The sequence below is a fragment of the Ochotona princeps genome, chromosome X, assembly GCF_030435755.1.
Source record: "Ochotona princeps isolate mOchPri1 chromosome X, mOchPri1.hap1, whole genome shotgun sequence".
NCBI classification, from domain to species: Eukaryota; Metazoa; Chordata; class Mammalia; order Lagomorpha; family Ochotonidae; genus Ochotona; species Ochotona princeps.
The window spans coordinates 43100012-43118563 of record NC_080865.1 but is presented as its reverse complement, the minus strand read 5'-3'; the positions used below and the strand labels follow the sequence as shown (position 1 = coordinate 43118563).

General features: G+C 38.5%; 1 protein-coding gene across 1 annotated transcript in view; it reads right to left on the bottom strand.

Moving 5' to 3' along the window:
* Nucleotides 1-17761, bottom strand: part of CHIC1 (cysteine rich hydrophobic domain 1) — a 64431-nt gene extending 46670 nt beyond the window's left edge. Inside the window, exons 1-2 of the mRNA XM_058659074.1 lie at nt 17317-17761; nt 3521-3575 (exon numbers count right to left, since the gene is read on the bottom strand). Of these exons, the coding sequence (XP_058515057.1) occupies nt 3521-3575; nt 17317-17609 (348 nt within the window). The 5' untranslated portion in view covers nt 17610-17761. The remainder of the gene's footprint in view (nt 1-3520; nt 3576-17316) is intronic.
* Between the last annotated feature and the right edge of the window lie 791 nt (nt 17762-18552).

The following is an 18552-nucleotide window of genomic DNA, read 5'->3' as shown; positions in this document are numbered from 1 at the left end:
GACAGCAATCTTTTCTGTGCTTAATGTAAAAGATGACTTCTTTCATGGCACAAATGGCATCAACACAGAGAAAGCACAAAGTAATAATTGAGTCACAGAGGTTATCAAAATGGCTTTTTTTTTTTTTTGCATTTTAGAATTCACTCTGGTTTTTGGGGGAGTCAGTGAGGCATAAAAGCTATTCAGAATCTCTTTCATGCTGGAAGACTGATTTTGTAAGAGGTGTACAGACAGAAAATAAACCAAAAGGCTGTTAAATTCAAAATTCAGATTTTTAAAATTTTTTTTCAGATTTGTGTAAGCCCTCTTTGCTTTTCCTCTTAGTTAATAGATAAGCATTTTGATAATTCAAAAGTAATCTATTCAAATGAAACAGTGCCTACTAGAAAAAACTTACCTGTTAAAGAGAAAATGAATAAAATTCAAATTAGATTTTTAAAAATCATGAAAATTCCTTTTAGTATCTTTCTCGTCACCAAACACTAAGAAAAATATCACATGTAAAAAGATTTTGAAGATTCCCTGAGCACATGAGACTAGTCAATTTTAAAATAATAGGTAATCATTATGCCAGGGAACTTTATTCACTATTTCTTAGGTTATTCATTTTCTAGAATTTCTTGGATCTATAAGTCAAACTTTATTTTTAAAGTAAGTTAGTACTAAAGCTGGATGTAACAATCCAAACAATACACGTCATGTAACAGTATTAAGGCAAACATAAAGAATAAATTTTCCAGTGAAGATATTCTAACTCATATCATCTCATTTTAATATTAAACTTATCATTTGTCTACAAATATATTATTATTCAAGAGATATTTCAATAGCTATTTCATTCATGTGGAGAAAACTTAGATAATTAATTCAATGTAAAATCAAAGTCTGAGCTGATAAATTATTCTACTAAGGAACAGAAACTTCATTTCTACCAAGGGCAATTTGGATACTTATAGCATTATTTACAGGCCATATAAAATCATCAACTTAAATATTATCCTGCTATAGATTTACTGAATTTTGAGTCCTAAGTAAGGTTCCCTTAGCAGGGTCAGATCAAATGATTTCATGTGCTTTCACAGCCTCTGGGCGGACCTACTCCACGCCTGTGTCTAAATCATTAGGGTAGAAAGATAGAATGTACTACATACCAAAGGCTTCTCTGGGTCCTAATTACTTAAAGAATCATATATTTTCTAATGTTAATTCAATCAGGGACTATGACCAAACAAATCTATGGAAAGATTTGATATTGTATCTCAGGAAAAACAAAAATGGTCAAGAGACAATAAGATAAATTAGGGAGAAGAAATACTAAATTATTACTTTGATTAAGAAAAAAGTAGTGAAAACAATTAAAAATTTAAAGCCAATTAGTAGACTTGCAAAATAATCCAGGTGGAAATGGGATACACAGATGGAAGTATGGTCAATGAGCAATCACAAACCAACATTTGGAAGCAATGTTACCTGACAACATACTAGCAAATTTCATATATGCTCTCTCACTGAATGCTTAAAACACGACACGAAGAAACTATTTCCAATAAATAAATAAAATAAATCTTAAAAAAAAACCTGAGGCACAGACAAGTGATTTGTCCAAGGCCACATAGCCAGGAAGCAACAGAACTTGCAGTCACCCAGATCTGACATAAAGATTATTTGTTTTTTTCTCTCAAGACAGATTTCATTTTTCAGGGGAAAAAATGAGGCAAATGAAGTGCAAAATCACTGCTAGGATTAAATTATATTTTCTTACAACAATCAGAGAGAGACACATCAAAAAAAATAATGAGTCAGCCTTTTTTCATCCACCCATCACACTAAGTGGTTGAAGAGGTAGGCCCGGGGTGTCTGGAATTAGGCCAAAAGTGAGGAAAGTAAACAGCTAGAAAATGATTACAAAAAGAGACAATATTTGTAGAAGCATCTTAATCTACTCTTAAAGAAGTCAGGACACAAAGAATCAACTAAAAGTAAATTTTAAAACATAATCTAGTTATACAGTTCAAAAATCAAATCAGTATTAGAAGATATTCCTAAAATAGGGTCATCCCCATCCTCATACCTCTTCTCGCATAGCAGGGAATCATTTTTCTAAGTCTCACTGGTATCTTTCCAGAATCTTTATGTATAAACACAATTAATTAGCAGACTGATTTTACCCATTTCTTATATACACACTAATTTGTATCCCATTTTTGCAACTGAATGAGAAAAATTAAAATTACATAAAAGTTCTTTAGAGAATGGAATTTTAAAATATGAACAAAATCTGTTTTGACAGCACTATGCTAGTACTACAATTAAGCAGAATAAAATTATAGGTTCTAAAATATGAAATGTTAATTTCTTTTAACCCCAAATTATAATTTCAGATCCCTAAACATTTAGCTATTAATCATTTGGAAATTACTAAGTATTGTGCAATCTGATGTCTTTTTTAAATTTCATGATTATATTTTATTTATTTTTTTTAATTTTGAATTTCATGGTAGAATTCCATAGGGTCAATCTAAATCTTTTTTTCCTTCTTTTTCCTTTGCTCAGATGTAAAATAAATGCTTGCCATAGTTAACCTTTCTTCAGATGTAAATGTTTGCCATAGTTAAACTTTCCTCAGATATAAAATAAATGCTTGCCATAGTTAAACTTTTGTCAGATGTAAATGTTTGCCATAGTTAAACTTTCCTCAGATATAAAATAAATGTTTGCCATAGTTAAACTTTTGGGCTTAGATTCATTAGCATTACTACTGTGAGATGATTCTATAAATACAGATATTTTCAAAAATGTAAATATTTAGGTCATAAAAAACATGATGCTTTGATTACAGTTAATAGTATTAACATACTCATCTCCTCACATAGTCAGCAATTTCTGTAGTCAGAACACCAGAACTCTATTAGCAATTTTTTGGTATACAGTATTATTAACATAGTCATCATGCTTTACATTAGGTCTCCAGACTTACAGTTTTGAATTCTAGGAAATCTTTGAATTTCAAATGTTAATGACAGAAGATACTACTGAGTGTGGAGCAATCAGGAAACAGAGAGGTAATCTTGTTTGCAGTGAGTCCTGTTTTAGAAACTCAAACTACAGAAAACTATGTAACCAGTTATTTTATTATTCTCACATATTAAAAAACTATACCAATATGGCACTTTAAAAATAATGTGATTAGGCAATTAGAAATAAAATTGTTGACTCTAAAGACCTTGGAAATTACCAACCCAAATGCAAACAGCTACAGCTATCTGCGCTAAGAATAAAGGTGAAACTGGAAAAAATGAACAGATAAAGAATGCTGACATTAATGAATAATGTGCAAAATAACTAGTCAAAGGCTGGTAGCCATGGAGACGGCTTTTAGTCACTATCAACACTGCTTCCAAGCACGGAGGCTTCTTGTTATTGACTTCATTAACAGTGAGTAAGAGCATTTGTCATAAAACTGAATAAGCCATAAAATACTGCTTTAATATTAAAAAGTTCAAAGCAAACTCTCACTTACCTTTCCTGTCAGAACTGAGGGAAATTCAGTATCAAACTTGTTGCTCAAGCCAAACCTTAAAAACAAAGAAGAAAATATATTTGACTCAGCATCTATATCTACATATATATAGATAGATATTTATCTCTTGATAAAAGCTATAATAAGCTTATGCATTTTGCTTTTTGTACTTAGTCTGATTTAGAAATGTCTCCCCCCCCAAAATTTACAGGATTACTTTCAGAAAATAGATTTTTGATTATTAAACCAAATTAACAGTAAAAGAAGCTTTCCAAGGAGCAAATGTTACAGTGGGATTCTAACTATACACTTGTTATGGGATTTAAAATTAATAATTCGAGAGCTGGAAATGCCATCAACTTGCAGCTAAAGTGTTTCTGTTTAAAACCCACTTTAATTAATAACCTTTGGAATTGGATGTCAGGTAGTATGTGAAAATGTATTATGCTATTCTTCCTACTTTGGCATATGTTATGAAAATAGTCTCAAAAAATATATACTCCTGCCCCACTAATACAGTCTTCAGAACTCTAATTTCTGTGCCCAATTACTATTCAGATACTCAAAGTCTGATCCTTACAAATGGCTTTCATATGTCTGTTCAACAAATTTTGAGAAAAAAAAAGATCTAGGTTTTCCAGTTGTTTTCCAGCAGGCAACCTGAAACATGAAATAAGTTCAAATGATTTTCAAAAGACTTTGATAATCTACTTATTGATTTTAGTAGGGAAACATAGGACGCTTCCTAAGTATTACATGGTAGCGAAAGATTGTGACTACAATTTTTTGTAATAGGCTGAAAGCAAAAAGAAGATACTCACTTTCATTAAAAACTCCACATCAGGCAAACAATAATAGCAAATGACCAGTATCTATGTACTGAGCTGGACAGTGTACTAAATAAATATATTCCATCAAAACTTTAAAAGCCTTCCAAAGAAGTACTGTCATTCCCATTTAGACATGAAAGCTGATTCTCAAAAACAATCCTAAATAAATGAATTAAATGACTTGGCCCAAAGTCATATATCTAGTAGGTGGGTAAAAACCAAAATTCAAATACTGATCCCTAATTCCTTTTTCTCCTGTATCAAACTCCTTTAATTTCACTGTTTTTCATTATACCTAGTAGCAGTAACAGAATCTAGTAGTGTTTTACTAAAAGTTTGTTGAGTAATAAGCTACTGTATTATTTGGCTCAACTCATGAATGTTACTTTTAGTTTTAGGGTCATTTTTTAAAAAATGTTAGGAATCTAATACCTAATTAAAACTGTACAGGGGGGCTGGCACTGAGGCATAGTAGGCTAAGCTTCTGCCTGTGGTGCCAGCATCCCATATGGAGAAGGATTTGTGTACTGGCTGCTTATCCCTTCCCATCCAGCTCCCTGCTTAAGGCCAGGGAAAGCAGTAGAGGGTGGCTCAAGTCTTTGGGCCACTGTACCCATTTGGGAGACCCAGAAGAAGCTCCTGGCTCCTGATCTGTTCACAGTTTTGGCCATTGTAGCCAATGGGAGTAAATTAGCTGACAGAAGATTTCTCTGTCTCCGCTCTATAACTTCGATCTCTCTGACTTCTTTTCAAACAGATCTTAACAAAAACTCAACAGGAATTGCTTGATTTCTTTGAATCATTTATGATACTAGTTCAATTTCATGGACACAAACCAATCTTCAGCATAAAGACTCTCTTCTTAACAAGTGATATGTATACACATGCACACTATGCCACGTATATTTAAAATATACTTGAAAATAAGTATCATATTTTGGGTATTTTTAAAAAGATTTATTTACTTATTTGAAAGGCAGAGTCATGGGCAGGGGGGGAAGACAGCGAGAGATCATTAGTTCACTCATTAGTACACTCCACAATGGCTGAAATAGCCAGGGCTTCATACTGGGGTCCTACACGGGTGCAGGGGACTAAGCATTTGTTCCATTTCCACTGCTTTTCCAGGATAATTGCAAGTGGAGTAGCTGGGCCTGGAACCAGCACCTATAAAGGCTACTGGCATTGCATGCAGAAACTTTACTTGCTATGCCAAAAATGATGGCCCCAAAATAAGAACTGCATTTTCTTTTAATTTTCTTTTTTTCCTTGTTTATTTTTATTTATTATGCTTTCCAACATTTCACATGAAATATGTTTACCATCTATATTCCTACCTTAATTTTTATTGCTGAGAATTTTACGGAATTTCTAATGCATAGAGTAGTAACAAGCAGATAAATGACTTGATAATGTATTCACAGAGATGTAGTTTTAGGGCCTGGCATGGCAGCATGGCGACTAAAGTCCTCGCCTTGAACGCCCCAGGATCCCATCTGGGCGCTGGTTCTAATCTCAGCAGTCCCGCTTCCCATCCAGCTCCCTGCCTGTGGCCTGGGAAAGCAGTCGAGGACGACCCAAAGCCTTGGGACCCTGCACCTGCGTGGGAGACCTGGAGGAGGCTCCTGGCTCCTGACTTCAGATTGGCTCAGCTCCACCTGTTGCAGTTACTTGGGGAGTGAACCATTGGACAGATCTTCCTCTCTGTCTCGCCTCTCTATATATCTGACTTTCTAATAAAAATAAATAAATCTTAAATTTAAAGAAGTAATTTTAGCCATCTTATCACAAAAAGTGCTGCAAATGTTAATTTGATTGAATTTCGTTTTGATTGAACTATTTTTTTATGATACAGTTCTATCAGCTCAGGGATTTCTCCTTTCCATTTCTCATCACCACACTGATTTCCTCTATATTATTACAATAGTATAGTTCTTTAAAAACACACATTTTACTAGTATCACCTACTTTCTTAACCTTTGAAAATCTGAGTTTGATGATGTATTTTTATGAAAAACATACTTTATTCAGTAAGATTATTCAGAAAAACAAGTTTTTTTTGTCTCATTTATTGCCAAATTCAGTGTCTTCTTCACAAATCTTTTCTCTTAACTTTGCAGCTGTGACATTACTTGTTGATCACTCTCTAATATACCTTTTGCTTTTTCATCTGCACCTCTTTCCGAAAGAACTATAACAGTTCATCTGTATGAGTGTTTAACAGCTTAAACAATCACTTCTACATCTCTAGTAACATAGACTTTCAAGCACAGACTCTCATCTCTAATTGTACACTGAGATTTTCCATTTGCATATACAGCCGTAAATTAATACCATCCAAAGCAAAACATATTTTTCTTGGAAACCAGTTGCCCTTTTTCAAATTCCTCATATCTGTCAGTGATACATCACTTCCTTTAACCTAGACTTTTTTTTAATTTTGTAAGATATATATTTTATTTATCTGAAAGGCAGAGTTAGAGAGAAAGAGAAATCTTATATTCACTGGTTCACTCCTAAAAGGCTGCAGTGGTGGGGACTATGTGAGGCTGAAACCAGAAGCTACCTCTGTCCTCCCATGTGGTCCATGGACTCAAGCATCTGGGCTACCTCCAATAATTTCCCTGGCCATTACCAGGGAGCTGGATCACAAATGTGGCGGCTTGGTATAGAAATCCAGCACTTCTGGTGGTGGCTTAACCCACACAACACCAGACCTAAATCACTTTTATTAACACTTTATTGACTAAGTGGAAGAAAGAAATAGGAGTGGTAAAAAATGCCAGTTTCTTTTTGACCCCAAACAAAATCAACTAATATTAATCAAAACACTTAGATGAAAGGAATGCTTCAATGTTAAGCAGTGGGCTACCCTACTGCTGAGGAGCTAACTATGCACTAAAGTCTAGTTAACCTAGACTTTGATCTCATTTTGTAATTCCACCTATTGTTTTGCACCTTGCTTGTAACCACGTGGTCCCCAAGACCAATCATTTGTTCCTTTGGAGTCATCCTCATCATGAACCTTTCCTTTCCACTGCCACTTGGGCCATTTGTTTATGTGATTGCTTCCTTGCCCTAGTTTCAGTCTTACACAGCTTTCAAAGCTCAAGCCAAGTCTGAACCAGTTGTAATAAGTTAAATATGCAACCCTTCAAGGATTCCCGCTTTCTACGACCATTCAGAGTTGCTTAAAATCTGCATTATGCAAATAAAGTTAATAAAAAATGTGAATAACAGATTTCTAAAACTCTATACTTTGTGTAATACTTCATATCTTTCCTTAATTAGACAGGTAAAGGCAGACACATATAGAATGGGGTGGGGGAAATAGCTGTGAGACCAAGACAAAGGCCCCAAATTAACTCCTAAAAGTTACTACCTCCAAAGACTTTAACAACGATGTAGAATTTTTACAACTAAGAATAAATGGAACTGGTCAACTCTGACAAAAATTGAAAAAAATAAAATATTGCTTTTATTGTTTGGTGATAATTATCAGTATGTTAAAGGCAAGTTTTGTTAATTTTGTAAAGCAAGGCCTAAAGTTTATTTCCTTGTATTCTTCATTGTGCTTAGCTCAGTGATCAAGTTCTCAAAAAATGTTTGCTGTATTGACATTTTTATCTTTTACATAAGATTATCATTTCTAACATACTTCTTGTACTTTAAGTACAAGAAGTATGTTAGAAATGATAAAATATCCTTTTATATCTTAAAGATATTCCCCTATGAGCTATGTACAATGATTTCTCAGTATTCATAGGAGATGGGTACCAGGACTCTCTGAAGATAACAAAAGCCCAAGGATGCTGAAGTCCTTACATAAAAGAGTGTTTGCATTTGCATATAGCCTGCACACATTCTCCTGTATATTTTAAAGCATCTGTAGATTCCTTGTAATATCTAATACAAAATAAATGCTATGCAAACAATTATACTGCATTGTTTAAGGAACAGTAACAAAAGAGCCATACGTGTTCAGAACACTCAAATTTTTGAATATTTTCAATATATGTTTGGTTGAATACACAGAAGCAGAACCCAAGGTTCTGCTGACTAATAACCTCATCAAAAAGTACGAAGAAAGATCACTTGGGCCTGATATTCTCATATATTTGACTAACGCACAGTAGCAATCTTGTTCTTACCCACTAGAGACTTCTTCGATTAATCTTCCCCTTCAGAAACTTCATACATAAAAAGAACATTTAACTCAAATCACCTTAGGCCCAATATTTGAGTAAGGAGCTACTGGGAAAATGTTGAGATATTTGCTGTTGAATAAACATTTAAGTTCTGTTTACAAACAAATCATTAAGAATAGTAAGTAGTAGGGCCCGGCTGCGTGGCCTACCGGCTAAAAGTCCTCGCCTTGAAAGCCCCGGGATCCCATATGGGCACCGGTTCTAATCCCGGCAGCTCCACTTCCCATCCAGCTCCCTGCTTGTGGCCTGGGAAAGCAGTCGAGGACGGCCCAAAGCTTTGGGACCCTGCACCCGCGTGGGAGACCTGGAAGAGGTTCCTGGTTCCCGGCATCGGATTGGCGCGTACCGGCCCGTTGCGGCTCACTTGGGGAGTGAAACATCGGATGGAAGATCTTCCTCTCTGTCTCTCCTCCTCTCTGTATATCCGGCTTTCCAATAATAAAAAAAAAAAAAAAAAAAAGAATAGTAAGTAGTGTACTCTGGCTGCAGAGAGTTAAGTCATAGCTTGGAATGGCTCTATCCTGTATCAGAGTGCTGGTTTGAGTCCCAGCTTCTCTGCTTCTGATCTAGATCTTTGACAATTCACCTGGGAAGCAGAGCATGATGGCTCTGAATGCAGTCCTAGCTTCAACCTGGTCCAGCTCTGGCTGCTGCAGCTATTTAGGCATAAACTAGAGGATCATTCCACCTTTTAAATAAATAACCACAACTTTAAAAAAAGAATAAAGAGTCCATAAAGCTTAGACATACTCATTTACTCATTACTAATCAGGGTCAGACACCAGACGAGATGCGATGCTCTGCATTAGACAAACATACACTTGGGAACTGTTCACACTTACATTTTATTGTAGAATCGATTATATATTTGATGCTGACCCAGATGGTGATTCTGAAAAGTATTTATTTCTCAAGTGTCTTCAACAGATATAATTTTAATTTCTTGGAACAATATTTTGGAGTAAAAAAAAAATGAGGCAAAGAAGGATGGGTCCTTTTAGGTGTTCATATTTCTTTTCTTCCTCTCACCCTCAGTGTTTTACATATTTGAAAAAATTGTTGTACATAAATCCTTTGAAACTTTACATCAAATTAAAGCTCATATGCTCAGTTTGCTTAAGAAATCAATGCAGCAGGCTCTACACGGTAGCCTAGCAGCTAAAGTCATCTCCTTGCACGTGCTGGGATCCCATATGGGTCCCGGTTTTTATCCCAGCAGCTCCGCTTCCCATCCAGCTCCCTGCCTGTGGCCTGGGAAAGCAGTCGAGGACGGCCCAAAGCCTTGGGACCCTGCACCCACGTGGGAAACCTGGAAGAAGTTCCTGGCTCCTGGCTTCAGCTCCGACAGTTGTGACCACTTAAGGAGTGAATCAGGGGACAGAAGATCTTCCTCTCTGTCTCTCCTCTCTTTATAACTGCCTTTCCAATAAAAATAAACCAAATCTTTTTTTTTTTAAAGAAACCAGTGTAGCAAAATTTGGCCAATAAGAAACATAATTTCTCTATAAAACTATACACTTACAGAAAAGCAGATTCTAAAGCATATGTACTAAACTCTACTTATTATACAAGAAAAAGGAAAGACCATGCCACAATAGGATGAAGAGAGTCTTATCAAAGATTCTAATTAAAACTCATCAATCCTTCACCCTTATGAAAGATTTAATCAGGATTTGCCACATTATAAAATGGCAAATAAGCACAGCTTCAGTATTCTCAAAGCCTAAAATCTTATAGCATATTGACCTTATACAAGGGGACTTTTAAAAAGTCATAGAAGGGGCCCGGCGGCGTGGCCTATCAGCTGAAGTCCTCGCCTTGAACGCCCCAGGATCCCATATGGGTGCCGGTTCTAATCCCAACAGCTCCGCTTCCCATCCAGCTCCCTGCTTGTGGCCTGGGAAAGCAGTTGAGGACGGCCCAAAGCTTTGGGACCCTGCACCCGTGTGGCAGACCCGGAAGAGGTTCCTGGTTCCCGGCATCGGATCGGCGCGCACCGGCCCGTTGCGGCTCACTTGGGGAGTGAGTCATCGGATGGAAGATCTTCCTCTCTGTCTCTCCTCCTCTCTGTATATCTGACTTTGTAACAAAATAAATAAATCTTTAAAAAAAACAAGTCATGGAAGGACCAGCATCATACTATAATAGGCTAAGCCCCCGCCTGCACTGTCAACATCCCATATGGGTCCTGGTGCGAGTCCTGGCTGCTCGACTTCCTCTCCAGCTCCTTGCTGACAGCCTGGGAAAGCAGCAGAGGACAGCTCAAGTCCTTTGGCCCTGCACCCACATGGAAAATCCAAAAGAAGCTCCTGGCTTTGGATCAACTCAGTTCCAGCCACTGCAGCCATTTGGGGAATAAACCAGTGGATGGAAGATCTCTTTCTCTCTGTCTCTTCGCTCTATAACTACCCTTCAAATAAAAATTAAATAAACCTTCAAAAAAAAGCCCTATGCATAAAGGCATTTAAAGGCATGTTTATTTTGGTACAAAATACCAAAATTCATGTGTAATTTTTTACAATATATATATTTTCATAAATTTTTGAAGACTGCTCATCTGAACACATATTAAGAATTTAACACTGGGCCCGGTGCAATGGCCTAGTGTCTATCTAAATCCTCGCCTTGTATGTGCTGGGATCCCATATGGGCACTGATTCATGTCCTAGCTGCTCCACCTCCCATCCAGCTCCCTGCTTGTGGCCTGGGAAAGCAGTCAAGGGCTGCACAAAGCCTTGGGACCCTGCACCTGTGTGAGAGACCTGAAGAAGCTCCGGGCTCCTGGCTTTTGATCAGCTCAGCTCTGGCCATCTGGCGAGTATACCAGTGGATGGAAGAGCTTCCTCCTTCTCTGCCTCCTTCTCTCTGTAATCTTCCTTTCCAATAAAAATTAAATCTTAAAAAAAAAAAAAAGAAAAAGTATGCAACGCCTGGGCTGCTATTTTGGCACAATCGGTTAAGCCACCAAGTGTGACACGAGGAACCCATAAGAATGCTGGTTCCATTCTTGGCTGTCCCACTTCCAATCTAGCTCTCTGTTAGCATGCCTGAGGAAGCAGTGCAAGAGGGTCTAAGTGCTTGGCCTCTGCCACCCAAGTCGGAGACCCAGATGGAGTTCTAGGCTCCTAATTTTGGCCTGAGCCAGCCCCAGTTGTTGGGATCACTTGAGTTACCAACAGACAGAAGATCTCTCTCTCTCTCTCTCTCTCTGTCTCTCTGGAACTGTGCCTTTCAAATCAGTAAATAAATCTTTTTAAAAAGAAAGTGCATCACTGTAATTTTTCAAAGACATCTGACAGGAATGGCATTCCATTCCCTGATTACAGAACTGTCAATATTTGGAAGTTTCCAGAAATGTACCATTTGGAAAATCTGATCATCTTTCGCAATACTGTACCTGATAACTTCAGCATTTTAACATTAATTTTAATGAGAACTGTATGCATCTGTGAAGACTGGCAATGTGTACTCTCTATATACTACAGTTATAGCAAGGTATACCATCAACGTAAATATTTACATCTGTTAAATAATAGAATGTATTAATGCCTACAAATGAGAAAAAAAACCTTGTAATAGTAATTTTCTATATTTTAATAGATACAAATTTTATCCTAAAAAATATCAGGAAGAAAAATGACTGAAACTAACTCAGATGTTGAACATTTTGAAATACATTAATATCCAAGGGATTTCATTCTTTCCATTTCTACCATCTCTAATCTGTAGGAGTTAATTGAGTCATACTATTTGAAACCTAGAAAAAGATGTCCACATACATGTTTATGATCCTCCTCTCAGAACTGGAACTATAATTATTATGTTTAGGAAAAAAACCAATTAACTGAATGTTAAAGCAATTAGCTGAAATATTAATATGATAGGTGAAGATAGCAGCACTCCGACACACTGGAGCTAGTTAAAGAAGGTGTTCAAGGATAAGTTTGTGCAATAAGCCTCATCACTGGGACTGACGATATTATTTTATCCATATCGATCCATGCTGAGAAACAAGAACCCTCCACAGTGTGATTCAACAAATTAGTACTTATTGAGGGCTTTTACACTACAATGAATATATTGTCAATAATAATGAATCAATAGTCATTCAATTCATTTTATGTCAGGCACTGTGTTAGGCACTGAAGATTCAGAAGAAACCACAAATTGTACTTGCTATTGCCATTTACAATTTGATGGAGGCAGAGAAGACCTGATGAAGGTGGTGACATATGGACAGCTAGGGTGAAGGGAGGTGGATTCTGACATTTCAGCTTGAGCAGAGCTAAGAAATAGCAGTCTCTGAACAAGCACATACACTGCAGGAAGGGAAGTGGGAGAAAAAGTTGTTATAGAGGATCCAGTTTTGTACGCAGTGTTACAGTTTAGTCTGTATCCCAGAAGTAAAAGAAAAATCAAAAAATAATCTTAAGCAGGAAAGCAGTTTGGTTAGGTCTGAATTTCGGTATTTTAACCTAGCAGCAGGCAAGAGAATGGATGTGAAGAGGTGACAGGCAGAAAGGCAAAATGACTAGGAGTGGTGAAAAGGGTCTCAATCAAAGAAACGGTGGTAAGAAAGAGAAGAAAAAAATGTTTCCATTATATATTATTGATATTTGTTAATTAAGCATCATTAAGCTGTGGAAAGTATGAGCAGAAGTAATGTAATGAAGAGTAAAAAAGTTAAGCAGGATTTTTTGAGAGTCTGAGGATGTGAATTCAGTTTGAATGTGTTGAATATAAGATGACAGTAGCTCATCAAGTGAAGTAGCCTAGGTAAGATATTGAGCACAGTTCAGTTAGAGATACACATCTGGGACATATCAGATCATTGAAAGCCCATAGGATCAAGATGAGATCTTCTAGGGAAAGTAGGGAATAAGAAGAAGAGTGAGCTGGGGGAGAAAACCCTGGAAATCGCTGGCATTTAAGAGGTAAGAGAAATCTGTGAATCAGACAGTTAAGAAAAATCTAGGGAAAAAGAAAAAAAAGAATAACCTGGAAAGTACAAGGAGAAACAGGATGGTGAAGTAGTCAAGGAGTTATGAGATTTTTTTTGGGGGGGGGGGGTCTGATGCTTTTTTTAAACTCAGAATTTGAACAACTACAGCCCTACCATCACTTAAGCTGCACCATTTCTGTTGCTTGATTTGCCTCAGAAAGCAAGTGTGTATGTTATCCCTGGCGTAGAAGCCTCCAACAAGGAGGGAGTCATCCTAAGTGTCACTGCAGCAGAGATGATCAGAAAGAGAATGAAAGATGTCCATTGCTTAAGCAACAAGAAGATTATGAGGATTTCACCTTAGGTCAGCTCCTTTGCGATTGTGGTCACAGTATCCACATCACAAATGGGGGGGGGGGAGAGAAAAGATTTCTTAAGAAACGTGGGAGAGGTAGAAGAATCATGAGAGTTGGAAGGCTTTTGCCTTGGTTTTTTTTTTTAAAAAAAGGTTTACAGGGAAAAGAAGTAATATTGGGCAAGATTTGGCAGGAGATTGAAAAGAGAAGGTTATGGAAATCTCAAGTTAGCGGTGAGCTTTGGACAAGTAGAGGAACTTCTTGAATTCTGAGCTTGAAAGAAGGTGGTACAGGAACTTAGATTTAATTAAGATCCAGTGCAGGTTTGCAACAGGAAAGCAACCTGATTAAACTGTGTTTTAAGAAAATTGCTTTGGCACGAGCGTGCAGAATGGATCGTAGCTAGGAGAGGCATCAGGCTGTGGCAATATTTCAAGAGAAATGATGGCAACCCAAACTTGAGTGGTGCCAAATTGGAATGGAGAAAATAAAAAAAATCAGAGATATCCCAAAAGATACGATCACTTAATTCTGGGACAGATTACCATAGGGCAATTCAAGGAGAACGACGGGTCAAATTGACTCAAATATTTTCAACACTGCCCTGGAAGATTAGAATGGTGCTGCCAGAGTCAGAGAGGGGAAAACTGGAAAACACAGCCAATGAGGGAGGGGAAAACAGTGACTTGAAGAAACACCAAGTTGGAAAGGATGGCTCTCAAATTTTAAACTGAAAAAAAAAAAAGTCTTCTATACAACTGAAGACTAATCAAGATGGAGAAAAAGTAAGAAATATTTCATCCTAGACATTTATCTTTTGTTTTCAAATTCCAGACACTGGACATCAAATATGTTTTCTAGGTGACAGAAGGTATATATATAACGAGATGAAGTTTTGCAGATTTCTATATTACACACAATGGTTGATGATTCAAGTACTGGTTTGCTGCTTTCAGGTTTTTATTTTAATCAATTAAAACTAGCAATTGCTACTAGCACTCCTAATTCCTAATTTCAACATTTTTAAAAAGATCACTTACTTTAATTTGAAAGGCAGAGTTACAACAGAGAGACAGAGATCTTTCATCCACTTGGTCACTTCCCAGATGGCTGTAATGGCCAGAACTGGGTCTATAGGCAGGAGGCAGGAGTTTCGTCTGGGTCTCCCACACCTATACAGGGACCCAAGAATTTGGGCCATCCTCTGCTGCTTTCTCAGGCCATCAGCAGCGAGTTGGATCAGAAGTGGAGCAGCCAGGACACAAAGTGGCACTTACATGGGATGCCAGTGCCTCAGCCAGGGGCTTACCCTGCTACACCATAGTGCTGGCCCCTAATTCCAGTTTTTCAAGCTGTGAGGAACATTATACCTATTACAAGAACCTTGGCACGGCCAGTGTCAGTGTTCTACCTTCCATGATGAATCTAGATTCTTAAGTACTTTACCATGCTTGTGTGGACAACGGAACTACTAGTAAGTTTCAGGAAAAACTAAATACTGTTTCCTGGCTCCTTCTCCATTGTCCGAATTTTGGAAAACAGTAGGCAGAGGGAGAAATTTCAGAGTCTAAAATCATGAAATGGAAGAAGATACCTTTCCTCTGTTCAGTTATGTTAAATAATTTCCATGAAAGTAAACTTTAGTGCCAGAATCATAATTAGTTTGAGCAGTAAATTTTTTTTCCCAGTGATGTAGGAGTGGAAGCAAAACAGCACAGCAAGCTGGTACCTTATCACTGCAGACTACTTGCAAAATTCTTGGACCAACAAAAACTGTTTGAAAGCTGTCTGATCAAAATGCAAATTCAATGGCCTCCCAAACTTTCCATAATTTCAGAATCTTGGCTAATACATTTTGTGCAAAGATTACAATCAAAATATTCAACAAGTTAAAAAATCAAAAGCTGGGCCTGGCGCGATAGCTTAGCGGTTGAAGTCCTCGCCTTGAACGCACCAGGATCCCATATGGGCGTCGGTTCTAATCCCAACAGCTCCACTTCCCGTCCAGCTCCCTGCTTGTGGCCTGGGAAAGCAGTTGAGGACGGCCCAAAGCTTTGGGACCCTGCACCCATGTGGGAGACCTGGAAGAGGTTCCTGGCTTCTGGCTTTGGACTGGCTCAACTCCAGCCATTGGGGCCATTTGGGGAGTGAACCATTGGAGAGCAGATCTTCCTCTCTGTCTCTCCTCCTCTCTGTGTATCTGCCTTTCCAATAAAAATAAATAAATCTTTAAAAAAAATTAAAAGCTAATATGAATGGAGAATATTTGCAATATTATGATTTCATATAATATGGACTATTACAAGGAGCCAGATGAGCCAATAATAAAAAATTAGAGGTAGTATAACATGATGGGACAAACAGGCCTATTATGAAAATGCAGAAGAGAGCAGAGATAAGAGAACAAAGGTGACAAAATACTCCAACTTCTAAGTATTTACAGTCCAAGCAAATGTAAATGAGAAATCATTTCTCGAAGCCCAGAGAATCATTTTTCCTTTTATGACTAGTATATTATAAAATTCCCCCCAATTTTATTTTCTCAAATACAATGCAAGATTTAAATATTTAAAAAAGCCACCCTGGATAAGCTTCCAAGAAATCATCCTCAGGCCCTAACAGGACACATTTCCACATACATTTAATGTTTGCATATTTAATACTTAGGTTTTAATAAAGCCCCTGGAGGTCTCATAATATCTCAGAACCCTAAGGCTTTAGAAACCCTCTAAACTCTTCATTTTACAGATGGTGATATCAAGGCCCTGAAATGGGAAGCAAGCTAACCAAGGTCATAGGCTCAGTAAGAAATAAAATTGGGACTAGTATCCAAGAGTCTTGACCCTCAATCCGTTGCTCTTTATACTTTCCACAGCTGTCTCACAACCTGAACCTCTACTGGTGTACTATTTAAGGAATGTCACAGTGTGAGTAATGCTCAAAACAGATTATTGTATGCATTTACATTAAGAGTAGATAGAAAGAAAGGATGGATGGATATTTTGTATTTTCACAGAAGGTATCATCTTTCTGTTGGGAAGAATCCAAGCCCAGTTCTGATCACACCTCACAGCAGTTGCACCGTTTTCATTAGACACCAACCCTTGGCAGCAAAAAACCCTCTGGTACATCCTGCAGTTTAGTGCCTATTCTCTTACCAGGCTACACACAAGAAAGGAAATTCAACCTTACTCCAACCCCTGGGGCTCCCAAACCCCTAACTTGGCTGTCCTATACTCAGTCTTTGCCTGCTTTACTGCATTATACTTACATTCCCCTCACTTTCTTTCCATCTTATTCACCCGCCGTTTCTCCTAAAATTTAGACCAGGTGTCCTTTCCAAACTGTGTGCCTCAGTCAGCCCTCCCCCACTCCACGGCCCGCCGCCCCCATCACGTTTCTCTTTTCTTTGTCGCCAAGTATCAGCTTCTTCAAACCCCACAGCCCCCCTCTCGCTTACACAGTGATGTGGCCGGCACCCCGCACCAATACAGGGTCGGGGGCAAATCTCCGCAGATGCTCCTCGCTCACAACCCGAGGCGGGGGCGGCGCCTCTTCCTCCTCCTCTTCTTCTTCTTCCTCCTCCTCCTCTTCCTCCTCCTCCTCCTCATCTTCCTCGTCATCGTCGGGTCCAGATACCGACGACGACGACGACGGCGACGACGACGACGTTGCCGCTTCTTCTTCCTCCTCCTCCTCCTCCAGTTCCGAGATGGTGTCGAACTCCGCCATGTTGGGCAGCAGGATGCTCATCACGTGATGTCGTGAGCACCGCCACTCTCACTGAGAAGAGTTTGAACCTGCGGAGGTGCTGGAAGAGGAGGGGGAACGAAATGAAGGGAGAGAGGGGGAGGGAGGGACAAGCTTTGAGGAGTCGCGCCTGCGTGTTGGGCAGACCGGGGGTGGGGGTGGGGGTGGTGCAGGCGGGGGCATGAGGAAGAGGCGCAAATTCAGTGTACGCTTGCGCGGCTCCGAGGGGAGGGGGCCGTTAGAGGTGAACTCCAGAGAACTGTCGAAGTGCAGTCTGCAAGTGCTGATCTTAATTCTGCCGTTTGGGCGTCAGCTACTCGCAGCCAAGAGCATATAACCTACGGTTTTATTCCGTAACGATTAAAGTTGCACCCTCGGGTCAGGCGGGGAAGAGAAAGCATATTCTATAAAAGTAAATTAAGGACTTTGCCCCAAACAACTCAAGGTGTAAGTATACCCTGCTGTTTATTCAGAATTAAAGTTTAAAAGACCTTAGCTACAATTCAAGGAAGCAGGGTAAAGCACGGTAAGCATTTTATTAACATTTTACTGAAGAGGAAATTGCTCTGCGTACTTCTCCTACCTTGCAATAGTTATGGAGTAGTTAGTGTTAGTGGCTGTACTCGGCATTCTTTGTGTCTTTTTTTTTTTTACTTAATCCTTCACAACTCTATGAGCTTTGCACCATGGTGAGCTCCTTTTACGTATAGGAAATCTAGGTACAAGCTCATGCAGCTCCACTGCCTAACGAAAGTTGTTTGGAAAGGGTTTAAGCGGTGCCTAATGGGCTGTTTCTAAAAAAGATAAATCAAAATATACCTGCCTGGATTTTGGAGTACTTTGGGGGGTGGAAGGGAATGTGACGCAGGTGGTGGCGTGTTAGCGGATGGGTAGAGATGAGGGACAAGTTTGGAAAATGCATTCCAAGCCAAGGAAATACTAATTA